The sequence below is a fragment of the Cibotium barometz genome, chromosome 33 (assembly GCF_041138505.1).
Source record: "Cibotium barometz isolate CiBa-2024 chromosome 33, ASM4113850v1, whole genome shotgun sequence".
Lineage (NCBI taxonomy): Eukaryota > Viridiplantae > Streptophyta > Polypodiopsida > Cyatheales > Cibotiaceae > Cibotium > Cibotium barometz.
In genome coordinates this window covers 37,494,381-37,516,840 of record NC_141078.1, presented here as the reverse complement: position 1 = coordinate 37,516,840, position 22,460 = coordinate 37,494,381, and the positions used below count along the sequence as shown (strand labels likewise).

Below are 22,460 nucleotides of genomic sequence, written 5' to 3'. Positions count from 1 at the left end.
AGTTGAAGCTCTTACCCTCGTACCGCTTCCTGTGGTTCTCTTGCTTGCAGCTCATCCCTTAGCACGAACCAGGCTCTGATACCATGAAAATATGCAGGGGGGAAGAGAGCTTGAGCTCTTGCAAGCACACACACACACACTCACAAAATCCTAATAGAGAACACACAAGGTGAGAGGCTGAAATCTTCTTCTACTTCACTCAACACTCAACACAATATACAAGAATAAGAGTACACCCAATATGAAAGGTACTCAACCAAATACATACACGGGTTCTCTATAGTGTGAACCCGACTAAAATGAGCTGGCGCTATAACTATGCCAGTCTCTAGAATGGCTGTCACACAGCCTGTCATCCCACTGGCCGCATATCACCCAAGATCTCACCAACCATGCCAGTGGTGTAAGTGTGGGGCCTATCCCCCAGGCGGTGTCCACCGCCTCTAGTAGACGAGCTCGATATCTCAACATCTATGAGGATCTAAGGCAAGTATTTGAGGTTTGTTGATACTGGAGGATTTTTTTGGAGCTTAGAGAACATACTTCTGGCTGGGGTGAGTAAGTAGCATGCATCCGACTCAGGTTAGAGTCAACAACTTATCAGTTCAGTGTTACTAAGAGTTTTTTTGGTCAGTTGGATGTCAATTGAGGTCAGTTGAGGGGTTAGGAGTGAAGATCAGAGCTATTGGAGGTCGGATTTGACATGGGAGGACAACTAGAGGAGCTAGTTGAATTAGTTTGAGGGGTTTTAAGGTGTCCGACTGTGTTAAAGGTCAAAGAATATCAACCCAGTTGATTAGTACTTTGGATTTGTGTTTTGCTGGTGTTGTGGTACTAGTTTATAGAGCCCTCCCTACGGTGGTGTGTTCAGACAAGCTATAGAGGCAAACTTCACCGCCGACACATCAACGCTTCAAATGCTTCTTTGATCAAGGGTGCTCTAATGCACACTGCTCTAATGCACACTGCTCTAATGCACACTGCTCTTCATGCTTTAAATGCTCCTCCGATCAAGGGTGCTTTAGTGCTCTATCCAGGGTGCTCCAGTCCACTATAATTGTGCCAACATCTCTCTCTCTCTCTCTCTCTCTCTCTCTCTCTCTCTCTCTCTCTCTCTCTCTCTGAAACTAATGTTAGGCCCCCATGCCCATGATCTCATCAAGGGCCTAAAAGCATACACAGATGTTAGTCCCCTATGCCCATGATCTCATCAAGGGCCTAAAAGCATACACAAAGCTGCATACACAGATCTCTTCTTCCACTAGCACTCCACGACATCATCCACTAGCGAGCTAGCCATCTGGTCTATTGGCCTTAGAGAGGAGATTGAGTACTACAAACCCAAAAGAAATCCACAAAGCCTGCCTACAACACGGTCATTCATGAGTGGAACACCCCCACCTTTAACTAATCATGTCAAACTTGAGCCATGCACTAGAGCTGAGTTTCCCAATCGCCAAAGTCCTCACCCCCCACCCACCTCCATATCATTTGACGCATCCAGTGAGTGATTTGTGTGCAACGGTGTGGTTTAATGGGGTACCCCGTCTATGTATGTTTGTCTATGTGTATGTGTTTATCAATGCACCTTTGTGTGTGGTTTTAGGTCTATTTCTTTTATGTTGGCATTTTAGACTCTCTATATGTTATTTGAAAAGAGATATCTAAAATAATAATATATGTTAATAGTCTCTCATTGTATCGATGAAACAAGAATCTTACTCCAAGTACAAACTTAAACCACATACATCTCAATTACTTGATTAAATTGAATAGAAAATAAGACAAAGCATAGAAGAGGTGAACATTGTTGAAATATACATGTGAATAGGGTGTGTGCGGGAACAAGCCCTTAGCAAGAGGCTGTAAAAGAGAATGTGTAAATGAGTAAGAAGCTGTGAAAAGGTGAGAACTATCTACTGGGAGAGAATAAAAGGTAGCATGAGAAGAGTTAGGATGTGTGGAGATATTCTGGGAAGAGGTGAAGAGAATCAAGCAAAAGAGGTGGAGTGAATCAAGGAGAGATCAGTGGGATTAGATGCTTGGATGTAAACTCTATAAATTGAGGCATTGGCCTAATGAGAATTTGCTGGTTTTTGATTATCCATGCCTACATTAAGCTATTAGTTAATTTCTCACTTATCACGTCTTAATTATCGTCTAATTTCTTTTCTAATGATGTTGATTCTAGCATTTGATCCACCATAGCTCATCATATTGCTGCAAATTTAACTTGGTATCAGAGCCAGGTTAGAATCCATCACATTTATGAGCCAGTTATCTTGCTAATCACCTAGTTAATCAAGATTAATGGATAATCAAGTTTTAACCTCTTTTTTTCAAAGAGCTTCTGTACCCCCAGCTGGTGGAGGGTCTTGATCTCCCTCCATGCTTAACAATAGGCTTCAAGCCTTTAGCCACACATAGCCACCACAAGCCCTATGCTCCAGCCCATCTATTCAACACATCAAACCACCGCGCAGAGTTGCAAATTTTTGCGTTTTTTTAGGCACCTTTTTTCTGAAGGAAAATGGAGACCTTGTCTGCACCATATACAATGGGTCTAATTCCTCTTGGACACAAGGGTTTTCAAGGGTTCTCTACAAGAAGCTGGTGAAGATAGTTTTTGATTTCATCAAGTCTATAGTGAGATCCAAGCTCTCCATCAAATCTACAGGTGACTTTGGTAAAACAGAGATTAAGCATTCAATGTTTGGTCAAATCTTGTGTTTCTTGGCTTAATCCTCTACTAGACTAATTGCTATTGATGGCCTTGAAATGGGTTGAGCTCATTTGAACTCTAAGGCTCCAGATCTGGGCTCCTCGCATACTCTATTTTTTGCACACAAAACAAAGGATTATTTTACTAATTAGTGATTAATCAACACTAATCACTATATTTTGGTACAATTGATGATTCAAATTAACCATTGGGTATCTAATACAGATCCCTATAACTTCAGATTGCAATTCAGAGATGGTTTGATACTCCAACCATTCAATACAGATTTGTACCCTTGGTTTAATGTAATTTTTGGTGAATGTATGCTTATAAATCTGTTGTAATCATCACCTAAACACTAGATTGAGTTGATCTTCATACCACCGCTCAGTCTCTACCATGTGTACGATGACATCTCAGTCGGTACCCTTGCACATCTCACTACCTATACTTATAGACATAATCCATGACATCATCTAAACCATCAATTGAACGCATCAATCAATCCCAATGCTATTATGAAAAAAAAGCAACCATAATATCAAATCACACATATTGACTAGCACGGCACACACAAGCATCCGATATAAAATAAGAAATATAATTCCCAATAACTCAAGAGTGATTCTCATAATATTCTCTCTTATTTAGGTTGCAACTGTCCTCACTTGCATAAATCCATGAGAGGATGGCTTCATGATTAGTGTGAAAAACTCGATCAACACACCCAATCAAATGAACATATGTGAAAGAAGTCTAAGTGGCCCATACCATAAAGACACATTTCACATACACGCATAAGATAGTAGATGATACAAGAAATAAATATGTCTGGTGTATCAACATGAAATTAATTTGATATCCCATACTACCAGATTAATATCATCATATATCACTCTTTCATAATATAAGTTTGAGATGGAATGACCAATTCCATCTGAAATTTAAATTACGGCACAAAATTGCTTTATCTTAAAACAAATGTTTAAATTTAAATTCTTAGTTGGTGGCTGCCTTGCACCTTGCTGATCGCAAACTTCAACCATAACATCTTGCAAACAAAGAAAATCACACAATAAAGAAGAAGAAGAAGAAGAAGAAGGCTATAAAGATTGAGGATCACAATCTACCTTCCATGGCCATGTAGGTGAGCTTCTCATGGTTAGCTATGGCAAACATATATATATATATATATATATATATATATATATATATATATATATATATATATATGGATTACGTATGCCTAGCCTTAATGCTCAATAATAAAAAGCAAAAACAAATGCTTGTGTTTGCCAAAATAAAAGCAAAAATCAGCCCTAGCAAGCCATGTTGTGCGCTGCCGATGGTGGACTGTGGCACTGTGCAAGCTCTTTGTGGTCAGTCTGAAGCGTTGTTGCACTCTTGGTGGTGTCTGAACACCTTAAAAGGAAAACAAAAGAAAACCATAATCGTCCATTATAGAAAAGCTTATCCTACCCCTAAATTTGATTTTAAAAATGGAGAAAAAACCTTCAATTCATATGCTAGATACATCCATAAAGATAGATCAGGTAAAGATCAAGAGACACAAATTTGGAAAGAAGCACCCTAAAGCTTTAAATTTTGTGTAGTATTCTTCCCTTGTTTCTTATTTAGCTCACCTTTTCTTTGCCCAATAGAACAAAGGAGATCTTCTCTTTTACCCTACTAAAGAGTCAAGTCCATTTGTATTATGCAGGGTTGAAAAGAATTACAAGCTTTGTAGTTTTGAGAGTATTTTACATGCTTTTACAATTTCAACTTAACAAAACTTATTAACGAGAATAGACTTACCTTGCCTTGGTAAGTAATTCTGAAATTTTATTTTTCCTATTTTCAAATAATATCAAAATCTCTTATACTTGTCTTTGCTCTGAAACATGAATCTTACTCCAAGTACACATTTAAACCATATACTCTCAATGGCTTGATTAAATTGAATTAAAAAATAAGACAAAGTATAAAAGAGGTGAACGTAAATACTTGAACGAAAAAGACATGAACTGAAATTCAAACTCAATAGCTTGATTAAATTAAATAGAAAAATAAGATAAAGCATTGAAGAGGTGAACTTAAACACTTGAACTAAAAAGACATGAACCTGAATTCAAATAAACAAGGGTGTATACATTGAATCAACACACCAAAGCATAGCGTAGTATAAGAAGAAGAAAATACTTGTCTACACATGAACAAGAGCATTGGGTGCAATCTGTATTTATGTCATATTCATATTTTTAGCCCCCTTAGAGCCAAAAATAGCATTTTTAAAGCTTTTGGCTTTTACTTTACATATAAATAACCTTGTCCAAAGTTTCTAAGGTTTACATATGACAAAACCTTTGCCCAATGATAAATACAAATAGGCCTATACATATACAACTACTTGTGCACACATGCACATAAAATAATCTTGTGTACATACACACATAAAATAACCTTGTGCATATACACACATAAAATCTAGCAACATGATAGGCTACAAATGTTCAATTAAATGCTAATATAAAAATATAATGATTAGCACATGATCGTTGTCTTTACACCCCGCTCAGTCCACTATCCGTAAAACGACACCTCAATATCGGTACTCTCATACAATGGGACACCTTAATCAGTACCCTCGCACATCTTACTACCTATACTCATAGACATAATCCACGCTAGTTAAATAGTCAATTGAACAAATTAATCAATCCCAACGCTGACATGAGAAATAGGCAATCATAATATCACATCACACATACCCACACTGGCACAACACACACGAGTGTCCAATATAAAATAAGATATAAAATTCCCAATAACTCAAGAGTGATTATCATAACAATGGATTATTCTGTGTGTACTATATTAGTATCTATGTGCATTCCTACATATGAATGTGTGTATGTTTGTATTGATGTGGATGTGTGTGGTTGTGGGTCTATTTCTTTTGTGTCAATGTTTACTAATTATTTATTTAAATTTAGGAAGAATCATGTCTGATATTATATTCACGTTGGATATGCACAAGAGCATAACGTTCTAGGTAAATATTTTTGTATTTATTTTTTGATTTATTCAAAGCTAAAATTGCTTTTGGAATATACATTATATTACTTGGTTTTCTATAGAGCCGCCACTTTGGTGTGTATCTTTACCTCACACACATAACATTAGTATCATGATTGACGAATAGGAGCCTACAATGAGGAAAAAAAGAAAATCAATTAATTAATGAACTAGAAAACCTTCTGACTAAGTTTGAGAAACAAGAAACTAAGAGGTAGGTTGAAGAACTTCGACGCCTATTGCGACATTTCAGTTTCAAAACTTTTAAGAAGGGAAACTATGCTAACAATGCTAAAACAATTCATCGCAATAAGGACCATTGCATATGGGGCAGTAGTAGAGGGCTTGGTCCGACGAGATGGGAGTAGTGTGCGACTAGAGGGTGGTGTAGAGGATGGGCCTAGGACCATGAGCACATCAGGGTTAACCATGCTCTTCGTCCAGCCCAAGCACAAAAAGACCACGTATGTAACATTGCAGAGGGTCAATTATCGTGAATGTGCAAGCTCCGAATGCCATTGCCTAATTCGAAGTCCGAGATGGTCATGTTGTCTTGCACGTTGCACAAGGGTTGCCCATCCGTGGCATCAATCTCCCTGGTCACTGCTAATCTCTCTCTCTCTCTCTCTCTCTCTCTCTCTCTCTCTCTCTCTCTCTCTCTCTCTCTCTCTCTCTCTCTCTCTCTCTCTCTCTCTCTCAAATGAACGATGGGACCTGAGCAGGGAGCAGGCGACGTATTGGTCTAATGGCACAGGCAATGTAGAGAGAAAATGATTTACAAATTCAAAATCTGATTCCATAGAAATTTGTCTTAGAAAATAAAAAATATTGATGGAGGTAAATCCCTCATCACTGTAGTTATACGAGAGCTCTGATTTTTTAGGTTGACGATTATAAATATAGGTAATCAAACTATACATAAATCATGTGATTATATGAATATTTATACATTTTATTATATATATTCATCATTTTCTATTTTATTTTAAATTTTACCATTGGTGATACCTTTATGTTTAAATTCATTGATGGGCCATTCAATTGTATATAGTCATTTCTATTGAGGTTGAGTATGGTATCTACTTATTTAGAAACAAATTCGCTTTTAGAACTATTGGTGTGACCATGAGATTTGTGTCGCCTCTTTTAAGGGTGCTTCATTCTGCTTGATTCCATTTCGACATAGCTCATACATGAGCCTTGGGTTTTAATATGTGTTTTATATAGTGCACTATCGCAGCTTCAACAAAGTTTTCTTTCGTTTGTGGTGGTAAGGTTAATATCATCACGAGTGTGGGTCATATATATATCTTTAATATCTTATTAGAATTTGTATCCCAAACATGTCACATTTAATATACTTTTATTGAATATCTTAAGTATGTTAATTTGTATAATAAATATAAGTTTTTGTCTAATGTAGCATAACACATTTGATGCATCTAGAACATGCGATGACTCTTCGCATGCATGTGTAAGACTGCATGAACTCACCCATTATGCATGAACGTTTACATGCATGTATGAACGTTTACATGCATGCATCTACGTGCATGTGCATATTTTGTGTATCTACGTTGTATGTGTGTGTTTTATGTGTCTGCAAGTTTTTAAAACTTTTTTTGGTTAGGTAGCATAATGTAAATTCATCAACACCATTTCACTCATGTGACATTGGCAATACGGCACCAAAATGTTTTTTGCATTTCCATAAAATATATTATGTGAGATTTTCAAGATAGGGGTGTTTTTCTTTTTAGTACATTAATGCTTGAAAAAGTCAATGAAATGATGATCTTAATATCCTCTCTATTTAAGGCAATAAAATGATCTCCCATGTCGTTTGTATTTGCATACATTCACCTATATGCTTTCTATTCGGGGTCTGATCTACTTAAGGTAATAAAATGATAATTTCACATATCATTGTATTCCCTTATATCCTTTCTATTTATGGTCCACAATTTTCTATAAAAAACCTCAAAGGGCGAGGGAGGGAGGGAGAGAGAGGAGGAGAGGGAAGAGATATCTTCTAAAGTTGTATTAATTAAATGCCATGTCAATGCCATTTAATTAATACATATCAAATAAATTGTTTGAATATACAATTTCACCTTTATTGGATGGATTCTCCGTTGTTGCCCATGTTATTTTTATCCATCATGAATGACATATTTTAGAACATGTAAGAGAAAAATAGAAAGAGTTCTTGTTTATCATGTCTTTCCCATCGTCATAGAGATTGTGTCTTGTTTATCATGTTTTTCTCTTTTTCATAGGGTTTGTACGACTCGAAAGTAAGCAAGAAACATTACTTTTGAGGTCAAGAACACTTATATGTGAAACAAGGGAACCACATTTTGAGATGGTAAGAGGGCTGTTCACATGGAATGGGGCTTTTATATAGACCAGCTTGAAAGTGGATATGGTAAAGGAAAAAGATGTGATGGGATACATAACGAAGTGACAGACAGAGATCTTATTGTGTCACTTGACCTCTCATGTGCTTATTTTACTTCACATTGATGGAGATGACCTTGGGAGCAGGGGGTGGAACCTTTGGGACCGTAACAGTGAGCACCCCATCCTGGCATGCCGCTGCGAGGTGTTCCACATCTGCGTCGCTGGGCATGGTGAACTTCCTCATGAACTTCACAGCCCTCCTCTCCATGGACAAATACTTCACTTTGGAATCTGCCTCATCTTCCCTCTTGCGCTCCCCGGACAGCACCAGCACATTCCCATTCTCTACAGTCACCTGCGAATCGCACAAAACGCAACACCAATTAGAGTATCCGATTTGCAAGCGGCGTGGCGCAGTTAGGGTTTCAGATCAGACAGTTAGGGTTTTAAACGGGGGCTAGGGTTTTGGAGCCTTACGTTGATGTCGGAGGACTTGAGGCCGGGCATGTCTGCGATGAAGACATAGGAGGCGGGGTACTCCTTGACATCGACAGCAGTGCTGGCCATGGCGTTGCGCTCACGCAGGTAGGCTTTAGCAGGGGAGGGCTTGCTGTTGTTGTTGTTGTTGCTGTTGTGTCCTTCATCGTCCCTGTTCAGATGTTGCTGCAGGAGGTGAAGCAAGGGGTCGCGGCCTATCACAAACTCCATATCAGGGGAGAGAGAAAGAGGAAGAGAAAGAGCAGGGCTAATTGCGAATCGCTCTGGTTTTTCTCGCAGCGTGTGCTTAACCTGTGATGACGAAAGGGGTATTTCAAACAGCTGCTGGCAGTTCTCTGGAAGCTTCTTCTCAAGTTCCCGTAGCTTCTAGAATGTTTGTGTGAGCGCTTGTGTCTTTAATTATTGAAAATAGGGTACACAGCTGGTTTTGTCAATGGGACCCCCTTATTGATTAAGTGAGAATATTCCAGTTTGTACTATGCGTCTTCCAAAGATTTCTGTGCTTGCATAGGTTACCTTTTGAGAGGCACCCTTGTCCCTCAAATTCAACACGAGGGGATAATACTTGCAAGTTTTTCTCTGTTTTTACATGTAATTTTCGACGGCTCAAATTTGTTTTTGCAAGTTTTTTACATCCAAACTACCCTAAAACATGCACAACGCTTTGTAGATTTTGTAAAAGATTTATCCTGAATCTTGAAATCTCTAGATATAGCTATTTTACGTAGCAGTGCTAAGGTCATGTGGATGAAACATGTTAACATCAGTCCTAATGGTAGACTTAAGTCCTGCAATGAATTTTCTAGGTTGCTCTTTTTTCTTGACTTTTTCAATGACTTGAACCTGTAAAAGAATATCCCAAAACTTGTCGATATAAGTTTGGACATTCTCTTTATCAATCTGGTGTAGAGTGTCCCATCATTGACGTGCTTTAGCTTTGTACTGTGATGGTAGAAAATGTTTCTTTAAGAGTTTCTGAAACTCTTTCCATGTTGAGGGTCAATGTTTACCTTGGTTAATCACATTCCACCATAAAGCCGCACTCTCAATTAAATGATTACAAGCACATTTAATTTTATCTTTTTTGGAGAACTTCTCGCTAGAGAAATAGTCATTTAGTTGGCTAATCCAAGCAATGAGAACTCGTGCATCCTTCTTGCCATCATAATTTTGGAAAGTGAATGCCTTTTTGATTCGTGAGTCTTTCTTAGAGCACACAATGTAGCTTTAACAGTGCGTCTAACTTGATCACTTTCCTCATCATCTGAGTCGGAAGAATCAGAAGCATCGTGTTTGCATTTGGTACGCTTGACTTGACGATCTAATTTGCGTCGGAGTTCTCGTTCATTAGCAATTGTTCGAAGCGCTAAGATTTATTCTTAAACCGTGGTCGGAATGGGTAAAGCAACCATTGTAACCTTTCTTTCTGAATTGTTTCCCTTTGTGGGGAGTGATGAGGATAGGATTTTTAAAACCTTTTAGTAAAAACTTGCTTTAAGGAAGGTGTGGGTTTTGTGAGTTTTCCCTCTTCTATAAGAGAAATTGTGAAGTTTTCTCTCTTTGAATTTTTGGTCATAAAAATGCACCCAAAAAAGAGAGAGAGAGAGAGAGAGATAATGGGATAAGGTGTATATATATATATATATATATATCTTGTTGTAAAAATCTTATCAAAGCTTTAGTCTTAAAGCTTAACAAAGCTTCTAATCCCATGTAAGCTTTAGTAATTAAAGCTTACAAAGCTTTTGTAAACTAATCAGTGCAGTTTTGAATTTTTTTTTAAAAAAGCTTAAAAAGCTTTTATCTAATGTAAGCTTTGTAGTAATAGCTTACAAAGCTTTTATGGCTCACTAAGCGCAAATCGGTGCAATTAGGCAATCCCTCCCTAGATTCGCAGTACAAGCTGGGCTGCCGTGGAGTTGAGAGAAATAAAAAAAATTCCCCTTAAATTTGACAACCCGTGGTCGTGAATTGGAAAGGGAAAGAAGAAGGAAAACTTTCTAATTAACCAAATCTATTTTCTAAATTTTTTTTCCAGAGTGCATATACTCCATAAATTGGCTCTTAGAGATTCACACACCATCCATTATAGGTTTCTTCCTCCCTCAGTGGTCTAGCTGTTAAAATTACAGCAATGTGATGAGCTATGGTAGATTCAATGCTAGAATCAATATCATTAATAAAGTGATTAGATGATAATTAAGCAATTAACTAATAGCTTAATGTAGGCATGGATAATCAAAAACCAACAAATTCTCATTGGGCCAATGCCTCAATTTAAAGAGTTTACATCCAAGCATCTAATCCCACTGATTTCTCCTTGATTCACTCCACCTCTTTTGCTTGATTCTCTCCACCTCTCCCAGAATATCTCCACACCTCCTAAATCTTCTCATGCTACCCTTTATTCTCTCCAGTAGATTCTTCTCACCTTTTCACAGGTTCTTTCACATTTACAGATTCTCTTTTACAACCTCTAGCCAAGGGCTTGTTCCCGCACACACCCTATTCACTTGTATATTTCAACACCTTCCCTCAAGTGAATACTCCTAGCACACCCGGACCCCTATACCAAGTTTCCCTCTTACTACTTGGTGCCTCAAGTCCCTAAACTCATAGTCCTTGACACTCTCTCTCTCTCTCTCTCTGTGTCCAAGGCTACTACAAGTGCCCGCGACCACGTGGCCTACATCATCGGTACTAAGAGGTGGTTTTACTTTGTTGGGGCAGGTTACATTGGGTTGTGGGGTCTCTCTCTCTCTCTCTCTCACAAAAGATGATCCGACTCCACTTCCTTTGGAGCCTCCATGAAGTTTGCCGATGTCGTTCCTTCTCCACTGGGTTTGCTGCAGCAGTCTCTTGCCATGTGTCCTGGCTTCCCACAGTTATGGGTGGCAAGTGAAGGTCCTTCCTCCTACTCTACCTCTTCCACGTCCTTGTCCTCAAGAGAATCCTCCTCAGTTGAAGAATGCTTTTTCGTCTCCTGTTGTTGAGTCGAGCCATTTCTTCTCTTTGCCTCTGCTCTCTTGCTCTAGAAGAGCTCCTTCTATCTCGTGTAGATTCAATGGTGCATTCTTTAGTGTTGCTACAATGTTTTCATATTCACCTTTGTCCACACTCTTTAGCAGCACTGCTAGTGCCTCATCATCTTTTACCTTTTTGCCAATAGCTGCCAGTTGTTGCTTAATGCTTTTATATTTGTTCAAGTGTGTGATTAAAGGTTCACTTTCCTTCATGTCCAATTTGTAGAATTGCATTAACAGATTTATCTTTGAATTTTTAGCTTGTGTGCCAAATAATTTATTGAGTTCATCCCATGGATCTTTTGTCCATTGTATCCCTGTGATGTGATGAATGATTTTATCATTTAAACTGAGTGCAATAAGTCCCAATGCTTTTTCATTCCTGCTCTTCCACTCATTTTTCCCTCACCTCTGCACATTCATCTCTTCCCTCAACTAGCCCCCACGATTTTTCCTCATGAGCAAATGCATGGTTTTTGTCTGCCATGTGTAAAACTGCTCCCCATTAAATTTGGCTATTTCTTATGCTGTACTCATGATGATGTGAAGGAGGTCTTACCTCTTGATCCAATTTCAAGATTCAAGGGCAGTGCCTACCCTTTTATAACTCAATCTGGTGTTTAAGAGATGATTACATCAGATTTATCAGCATAAAATCACCAAAAATTACATTAAATCAAGGGTAACCAATTTGTACGGAATGGTTGCACTATCAAACCATCTCCGAATTGAAATCTGAAGTTATAGGGATCTATATCAGATACCGAATGGGGTTAATTTGAATCCTCAATTGCACCAAAATACAATGATTAGCACTGATTAGCAAATTAATCCTCTATTTTGTGTGCAGAAAATAGAGTATGGGAGGAGCCCAGATCTAAGGCCTTAGAGTTCAAATGAGCTCAAATGCTTTCAAGGCCATCAATAGCAATTAGTCTAGTAGAGGATTAAGCCAAGAAACACAAGATTTGACCAAACATTGAATGCTTAATCTCTGTTTTACCAAAGTTGTTGGATAAATGTAATCCCAACTCCTTAGTCCAATTTAATATGTGGTTGATAGGCCAGTGGTGTGTAAAGCCTACAAATGGTTGGTGCATGTTGTTCATGCAACTCATGCAACTAAAAATAGGGTAGAGGAGTCTCTAAATAAGGTACAAGTCGTGATCAAGTGATTATGTAAGTTTGGTTCATGTCTAATCACAATTAGTGTCTTCTTGTGTTAATCTCATATCAATTTTCTGCATATACCAATTTTTGTCCCTCAAATTCATGATGTCTTGTACAATATTTAATCCACCTTGAGTATGTTTTGATCAATCTTCATAGCTTAGTTATCATATCCAACATTTGGTATCAGAGCTTGACTCAATTAGGTTTAGTTTATTAGAAAAAATCCTAATTAATTTCTTAATCACCATAGCTAGTTTTTCTCAGTTTGAACCACATGCTGTAGTTTGATTCCATGTGTACACCTGAGTGGATGAAACCCTAATATTTTGCTATAGGCTCTTAGCTTAGCTTCCACGCATGCTACAACTCCAAGCTCATTGCCTAATTTTGACGCAGCTGTGCGAATTTATCATCGCCACTAGCGCAGGCCGATTTCTGTTCAGCGCAGCCATTCGTCGCCGTCTGTACGAATTGCAGGCTCATGTATCCATTCTCATGTCTTTTTACCCATGAATGTGGGCTCACATCTACCTAAGAGCTAGTTTGGCTTGACTTTTGGCAGTTTTTATAATTTTTTAAACTTGATGAAGTGTGATTAATGTTTTTAATCCTAATTAATGGTTGTGATACAACCAATTAAGCATTTTTAAATTATTTTTTTATGGTTTAGTATAAGCTACCAATTTCAATAATGCTTGAATTTAAAAAAAATGAAATGCATAAATAAAAATTGATAATTCCACCTTTATTCAACCTAATAGAGCTCAATTGTAATGTTTTCAAAGTGGATTCCATCTTAATCACAATTGCTACGCTAATTCTTGGATCAAATCAATGAAATCTAAGCTTCTTAGGCTCTAATTTTATGAAAAAATCACCAAAAAACCAAGGTTTTGCCTTACTAATAGATGAAAATAGAATGCCCTAATGTAAAATAAACTTCAAGTAAAAATCAAACAACACATAAACAAACACATGCAAAGGCTTCAAAACAATATTTTTTCAAAGTGGATTCCACTCTTAATCACAATTGAAGGCCGAGTTCTAGCTCTCCTCCTTTTGGATAAGGAACAAGGAATATGGGGGGAAGGGTAAAGAGTCGGGACTACCTCAAACCAAAGGGATTCACAAGAGAAATCTCATAACTTGTTCTCAACCATGCCATTGAGCCTACAGTCTCAAGGCTAGGCAGGTCGGGGATAAGTTCCATTAGAAATCATGCGAAAGACATGCTCAGGATGGCATTTGAAGAAATGGAAAGGGGGCTTACGACTAATATAATATGCAGAACACATGTTCAAGATGGTGTTTGAAATGTAAAGGCGGGTTATGACCAACATAGCACCTAGAAGCTCAGGGTTGGGTAATCCACATCTCAAGGATGATGACCAAACTTGATAGAATTATATATCTCATTCAATACCTAGAGAAGTTTGATCAAATTTGTGATGCCATGGGTCGGATTGATCACCCCACCAAGATCTACTCATTCGAACTTTGCCTTGAGGGGCAAAGCATGCCACTAGTGTAGGTCAGTAAACCCACTTGAAAAGACCAGCTACAAGGTTTTGAGACACACTTTCATAGTGGGATTGTCACACCGAGTGTGAAGCCATATGGAGCCCCATTACATAGATCTATAACCTTAAGCAAGAGGAAGGCAATACAATAATGTATGACTATATTGCTAGATCATATGAGATGTAGTACCCATCGGGGAAAAACAATGCGGGACTATATTGCTAGAACTAAATATCTCCATATGAGATGTAATACCCTACAAAAGACTAGATGATCTATCGCCCATTCATCAATTTATGATCGGTCTTAAGAGAAAGAGGCTTCATGACCATCTCTACAAGTCTAGGCACTACATCTTTGATGAGTGCTATCGCACGAGGCAATAGATTTAGTAAGATAAGGATGTAGAAGCCATCCACCCAAACTAAGAGATAGAGGATGCATCATCCAAAGCCTCATTATTAGTCAAGGGTGCCTAAACTCCTAGTTAAGGATATGAGGATGCATCATCCAAAGCCTCATTATTAGTCAAGGGTGCCTAAACTCCTAGTTAAGGGTGCCTAAACTCCTAGTTAAGTATATGAGCATGGATAAAAGTTCACAAAAAATCTACTAAACCATTTAGGCCAGTAGAGGGCAAGTCTAGCCCCATGTCAACACCTCAAGAAAGACACCCAGATATATTCCCACAAAGAGATATGATTTGGTGCACAATCCACCAAAACCATACATACATGGACTGTTTGATATACTAAGGCCTAGTCAACAACAATTTTGTGCTCATTGCTACTAGCGCCATGGGAACCATGATATAACTCATTGTTAGTCTCACAAGGAAACCTGACATCGTAACCTATGCTCCCAATGTAAAGCAACTGCTAGCCCTACCACCCATACTAAATGCTTCTCAACTGGCACATAATCTAGCGCCCAATCATTAAAACCCTATATTGAGGTCTATACAGACCGCCACTACCAATGCCATACCCACCTCTTGTATTACCACCCCAACTACTTTCTCCTGGAGGTTTGTACAGATCTCCACTACCAATGCCATACCCACCTCTTGTATTACCACCCCAACTAGTTTGTCCTAGAACCACACTAGTACAATAGTACTCGATGACCTTCCTAATAGACTTAGAGAGTCCAAAACAAGAGAGCTATGAGTCATATGAGCAATATGATTCATATGGATACCTCTACCAGTAGCCATACGCCATGCCTCTGTGTTTAAAGCCATGGTGCAAAGAAAGAGTGAGAGACATCAACAATATGGCATGCATGCTAACTGCTCCTCACAATGTCTCCATTGCAAGGCCCACACCATATTGCTGAGTGTCCTCATAGAGCCACCATCATACCTAGTTCCCCAGCTCCATCCTTGAATCCAATGCAAACCCTAATGTTCCAATGTCATTCCATATGGAGACATATGTTACAAGTGTGGATTCGAACATGCCTTCAAGGATTGTCTTAATAGAGTGACAAACACCCCAATGGTTAAGTGTATGAGGAGGATTTATTCATGTACAATCTCCCTTAATGCCATCACAAGGCTCCAAACCAAGTCGAGGGTAGCAAAGAAGTAGAAAGTTCTCAAAGCCAATAGCCCCACAGCCAAAGGCACAAGCCCTAACAGATGCAATAGCCCCTGAAAAGACTAATGAACCAGAACCAAAGGTCCAAAAGAAGATGACCTTGAACAACACATGAAATGATCAATTGTCAAGGAGAGCAATGATGTCGTGAGTGACCATTACAATAACCATTCCAGAAGGGAGCTCAAACATTGTGGTCCTTCTTCACCAGAGCTAATGATGCAATTTGTGGCATGATCCATCCCCTTCCAAGGATGATGCTCTCTTTCATTATACATGTGGGGGTCACAAAAAACTTGCACATGGCAGGTTTAGATCCAATAAGAAACTATGCTTCAAAACAACTAGGACAATCATAGATTACGAATTATTTATCATTGTAATGGTTGTTGTGGATGGTGTAAGGGATGGGGGGGTGAACTAATGAGGTCCATATCTCCCAAGATAGTGGCTAGCCCCAGTGTCACCAAAGGGGGCCATGCAACTAGGTGGTCTTTTATATGGAACTCTAACTCCGTATGAGCATGTTCCACCACTTGGTTCCACCACCTAGTTGCATGCTCGAATGCATCAAGCACAAGTGGAAGGTGATTTTAGCACAGTCCAATTGTGTAAACCTTGCCCAAGTTCTTTTGGAAGAGTGTTGTAGCAGGGCTAGTTCCCTGGTACACTATGTGGTGGCTCTCCTTTGGATAGTATGTCTAGAGTCCTCTATGCTCACAGCACAACACATAAGACACTATGTAGCAAACACAACACAAAAGAGAACGAGACTGCAAAAGGAACGTGAACGCTTGCACTAATCAAAGAACACTGATGATCCTTCACTGTGCCATGCACACTCAAGAGAGGTCACATTGAAGAGGATGACACAGCTCAGAAAAACTGATGACAACACAAGGGTACAAGTGGTATAAGGGAAGAGCATAAGGATGTTCTCCAAGGTGAGAGGATGATGCCGAGGGTAAGGATGTCCTCCAAGATTGGTCAGGAGCCATATATCCTGAAGTCCAGTCCTCGGTGGCATCCTCTATCTTTGGTGGATGCCATGAGGTGCCAGCGTAGCCTTGGTGGAATCTCCTATCTCTAAAGATGTTGTTAGAGTTTCAATCGGTGCCGTTGGAGCCTTCAATGTTGTAGATGATCCCAATGCTTAGCATCTCTGTTTACTCACTATGGTACACAGAGTCCACATTGGTGGTGGACAGTCTATGTTGCATCTTGGTGGATAGTCCATGTTGCATCTTGGTGGGACAATCCAATGTGTGGGCACCCTTGGTGGCTCTACAATTCGCCCACCACTAGAGTGCTCACCGGAAGATAGAAGTATGTTGCCTAGAGAAGTACCCTTGGGGAGTTTTTTTGTTTTTTATTTTTATTTGTTCCACCTTCTTGCGCTTATTGACCCATGGCCCACTTGTGACCTATTGACATATTGCATTCCTTAGTCGACTTTAAACCTTAAGGCTCAACTAAAAGCCAGGAGTGGCACAAGGACGTCCGTGAGAGGGTATGGGTACAGAGGATGGCCGCCAAGCGATTAGGTCGAGTGGGTGGGCACGAGGACGTCAATGAGGGTGTGGTTACAGATGATGACCCCCGAGCAAAGAGGATGGCTGTCGGTAGTCAAAAGGACGTCCGCCCGCGAGGATGGCCGCCAAGAAGGTAAGGTGAGAGTTATAAGAGCACGTTCTCTCTAGAGAGGATGGTGAGCACGACGTCCGCCAAGAGGTGGCCGGTGAAAAGGACATCTTCCAAGAAGTGGATGATGAAAAGGATGTGTTGTTCAAGAGGGGGTTGAGGTGGGAAGGAGGGCGTCCACCATAAGAGGATGTCCACCAATGATTGAAAAGGACGTTCGCCAACAGAGACCCTAGAGAGGTAGGTGAAAAGGACCTCCTCCGGAGGGAAAGTTAGAGAATGTCATGGAATGAAACAAGGAGAATAGAAGGTGGGACCAGGGGAGAAAGCGGGAGAACATGGTGTAAGAATCGATGGAGCCATAGGGTGGAAGCACACAACCCAATGGACCTCCCAAAATTGGAGAGGGATGTCCAAGCGGGGGTGAAAGGGACAACTTATGGCACATAAGGAAGGGGGTAGTGGATGAGACCTACAAGTGGGGGAGGAGGGGTTGACAGTTGAACCAAAGGCGTAGAGGATGAACCAAGCACTTTTTTTTTCTTTTCTTTTTTGGAGAGACTAAGAGGGAAACTGGCTTGCCAAGGTGGGTGGGGCTTGCGTTGGGGTACTGTGGGAGTTGATCTTGTGGTTGGATTTGGACACATTGGCATGCTCGACTCACAGCGCTGGTGATTGGGTGCTGAATGGTGGCTTGCAATAGGAAAGGAAAGACTCCCACACATGGTGGGGTGATAGGAGTTGTCTACTTATGGTGGCCATTCGCGGTACTATAATTGGATGAGGGTTATAGGGGTGGCCGTTAGAGATAGGAGGTGGCACTTGCCGCCACTTGCTGCCAATGGTGCTAGAGGTTGTAAAATGGGTGGGAAGATAGCCAGGAGAATGGGATGAGGGTTATAGGGGGGGCTGTTAGAGATAGGAGGTGGCACTTGCCTACCAAAGTGACCCCAATGGTGCTAGAGGTTGTAAAATGGGTGGGAAGATAGCTAGGAGATGGGTGAGTATGCATGGCAAAGGATCAAGGGTGGTTGTGATGGTGTGTAGTACAGAAGGGGAAGGCGACACGCAGCAAGTGGCCCTTGTGGTGTGGGTAGAAGAGGAGGTAAGGTTGAGGATGACTGAGATAAATTAAGGTGACCATGGAATAGATGGTGCGGAGCAGAAGGGTAACTAGGCTTGCTTAGCTGTGAAGTAGACTGTGGACAAGGGAAGGGTGCCAGTAGGAACACTGATGTCGGCGAGGAAGTGAGGGTTGGGAGGGTGGTGGAACCATCGACAGTTGGGAGTTGGGAAGAGGTGTGGAGGCCAGAGGGGCTCGTTTGGCTCGCCTTCTTGGGGGCTCTCCATATTGACTTCCACCATGTAGGAGGTGAGGCTTTCTACTGCTTGGAGCCAGTCAAGGAGTTCTGACTCATCACCATGGGGAACAAGGCCTTCTTCTGTCGTTAGCCAAGAAGTGGTTATTGGAGAGTTGAAAGAAGAAATGGGGGCTATTGTGGCACCACGGATTTCTTGATCTAGACCTTCCTCCAATTTGAGTTCATGTGGTCCATGAGGAGTCCACAATCGGTCTGAACCCCAATCATGTAGAACACTGGTACTCCTTAGCCATGGATGACCAAACAATGAGTAAAGAAGAGTACGCCTCTCTGACTTCAGGAAACTGGATCACCACAAAGTCGAGTAAGAATGGAATCCCTTGAATGACTACAGTGACTCCTTCCACTAAGCTGATAGGGATCACCTTTCATTGGTCAGCCATCCGAGCATAGTGTAACATACCCATCTTCACTAATAAAGAAATGTCCATGTAATAGATAAATTTATGAGTTTTTATGGTATAAAAATCAATGATTTTATCAATTGAGTCCTTTCTACTTAGAATCTTCAAATTTTGAGCCCAAATTTGGAATTTGCACGTAATTTTACCCTAGTATAGGATTTTACAGCATCCAAAACGGACACCGGATCAAGCTTATACGCAAATTTCAGTCATTTTAGTTAAAAAGCGACGACCTTTAAACCTTAATAAATGCACGACCGGGTGTCCGATTGATGAACGGTCTGAACCCCAACGACTAGGAGAACCTCTCGGACAAAAAAAAAATTTGCCCCCTGGGGCGGTCTGGCACACAAATCGAGGCAAGCGTCCCAAATTTGGGGACCCCACCCCAAAAATTTGGGTTGTACACACTTACTAGGGCGCTCTTTAAAGATAACAATTTCAATGCAATTTGTTGAATACAGCATCACACAATTCGTAACTTCATACAATTTTATGTCATTATTTTAAAGGAAAAGATACACATTTATTAGCACTAATATAGAAAAAAAACTCTTCTTTAAAATATAACCAAGCTAACCTGGCCACCATTTCCTTGAGGAGCTTGAAAAGGGAGGGTTGCCGCATCGGGAGCATCTTCCCTAATCTCGTTATTGCACGCTCCTCTCGAGGCAATATTCTGACGTTTTTGAGATGGGGCCATCTTGGACGTCAAGTTGTAGCGCTCGCTGCCGCGGTCGAAATGCTTCAGTCGGATCTCAATTCTGAGATCGTTTGCTCATCGTATGAGCAAAAGACTATAGCGCATGAACCCTTTCTTAAGGCAAAAACCTCTTATTAAAGTCTACGCAAATGGGGGGGATTGTGAGATGTCCTTAAGACAAAAACATTTTGCTAAAGGGGGAGAAGGGCTGAGGGCTGCTGTAAGTCTATTCACACGGGGCGGGGGGGAGGGGGGGAGGAGAGAAGGGTTAAGGACACTGGGGGGATGGAGGAAAATTGGCTTATCTGAAAAGAGGCAAATGAGGGGGTGTGAGAGGGGTGGTTGCAAGGGGCGGCTGTACTACAGTAAGTACACTACACAGGGATCGACGACGGTACGGACGGCGGTATACGCTGCGCAAAAATGCGTATTGCTTGTGGAGCACCCCGTGGGTTTATATAGCTGTGGGGTACGGGTACGGGCGCTGTGCAAAGCAAGGACAAAAGGACGGTGTACCAGCAAAGGCTATGGATCAGTGGCTTGCATGGGTCTAAGGAAAAGGTACGGTGTCAGTTGTCAGGGAAAGGAGTGGTACGCATGTATCTTATCTGGTCTGGGGCAGCATGGGTGTCCACGTAGGGGTTTTTTCCTAGCTTCAACGCTAACTCCGTTCCGTGCTTGTGTAGCCAGGCGGCGTCGTTAGCAAAGCCCGGGAATGGCCCAAGGTATCCCTCATACCATTGGGAGAATAAGGTTTGCCGATTGAGGCGCGAGATTATGATGTTGCCTAGTTCTGAGGGCCCAGGCTAGTGTAGTGAATAAGCCCACCCTAGTGTGCACACATCCCTCTGAGGGGCGGGAGGATCGAGCGATGGAGCTTGAGAGGGCATCAAGCCGGCTTGAGTCCTCGCCCAGCGGCGCGATCGATGATGAGGTGTATGGTCCCGTAGGGTTTTGCCCAGCATGTAGAGGCTGAAAGGCCGAATTCTAGATCATCGACAGAATAAAGGAAAAGAATAAGAGAGCCGGTTTGGCTTGTATGGAATTGATTCATGTATAAACTTTTTTTATATATATCTTATCTTTGGCATGATTGTATTGTGTAAAAAGGCTGTCTTAACAAACCTTGTGAAAAGGGCCTTAATTAAGGAACATGTTTATTTATGTCAAACAGTGTGGTAGGATTAATTAGAAAACAAATTGACGCGTGAGTAGGGTGGAAAGTGGGAGGATGGAATGTCCCGATGGCACCATCCTACGGACGGGTGGACCTGATTAGTCGGGTAGCTTTCCAACAGATTAAGTGAAAGCCCTACGCTAGATAATTAGGTTCTTGGGCAACTCTATTCTAGAAGACTAGGTTAGCGGCTGTGCCTTGCATGGATGAGGAAAAATGTGTTGCCTCTAGAAATCAAGTCTAGTAGGTACCCAATTTATGATAAATTACCCTATGGGTGATTTGACTTTTAGAAGATCACGCTTCCCCTGCGGGATAGGACTAGGTCTTACCTATGAATCGTATCCTTGAATCTCTACATGGTCAAGGTGTCAATAAATATGAAATTTTCTCCAAGTTAAGACTTAGTGGACTATCTTAAGTGTTTCTCCTTTTTTAGAAGGGGGGAACCTTACAATTGGTATTAGAGCCGATCTTAGCTCCTAAGAATTACCATTTAAGGACTGTTTTGCAATGAATGTTTTACCTAACATAATGCTAATTAATAAAAACATCCTACTAAAACAAACAAGTTGAATTGATGTTTGAATGATTGTAGGAAGAGGAAGATGCCTACTCGAAGTTTCTAGTTTTCCAATGCATCTTCGAGACTGCTAGTAGTCACTCCTCAAATTTTGAGTTCCGTGACACCATGGTGCAGATACTAGAGAAGATGTCCCTCCCTTATTTCTCTCGTATTGAAAGAGGATGGGGTAGAGATTTCTAGAGTCATGGGCCCAGATATTTCTTCATTCGAGCAGATCGAATCGGGAACCTTACCACATCGACCTAAAGCAGATTCGTTGGATTGAAAAGTTGAAGATGATCTGTTTATTTTGGTTCGTCGTTCGCTACCCCCAGGGGCTGACGCCTCTGTGACTATAGATGGGATTCGGATACCTCAGGATCGTTGGGTGTATGACCAAGTGATGCAGATCTTACTTGTGTTGCTGTTGATAAAGTAGATGTGTTGGGACCTACCCCAATCCAGAGTCTACCACCCTTACCATCAGTTTTTAGAGTCTTAGAAACTACAACGGAACCCCCATATTTCACCTATGTGGACCGCTCTACCCTTATGTCATAGTCAAGCACTTA

At 40.7% G+C, this 22,460-nt stretch overlaps 1 protein-coding gene across 1 annotated transcript; it reads right to left on the bottom strand.

Annotated features, from left to right (window-relative positions):
• Positions 1–8,024: 8,024 nt before the first annotated feature.
• LOC147619532 (17.9 kDa class II heat shock protein-like) lies at positions 8,025–8,998 on the bottom strand. The gene is made up of 2 exons (XM_086773557.1): positions 8,678–8,998; positions 8,025–8,555 (listed from the first exon to the last, which is right to left on the bottom strand). Exons 1-2 carry the CDS (start codon positions 8,906–8,908, stop codon positions 8,310–8,312), a joined length of 477 nt encoding a protein of 158 aa, XP_086629683.1. The 5' UTR covers positions 8,909–8,998; the 3' UTR covers positions 8,025–8,309.
• Between the last annotated feature and the right edge of the window lie 13,462 nt (positions 8,999–22,460).

Excerpts from the sequence above, each read along its gene's own strand:
- LOC147619532 (XM_086773557.1), bottom strand. The coding sequence starts at position 8,908 with ATGGAGTTTGTGATAGGCCGCGACCCCTTGCTTCACCTCCTGCAGCAA. Across the intron at positions 8,556-8,677 it reads TCAAGTCCTCCGACATCAAC|GTGACTGTAGAGAATGGGAA; the intron begins GTAAGGCTCCAA and ends TGCGATTCGCAG.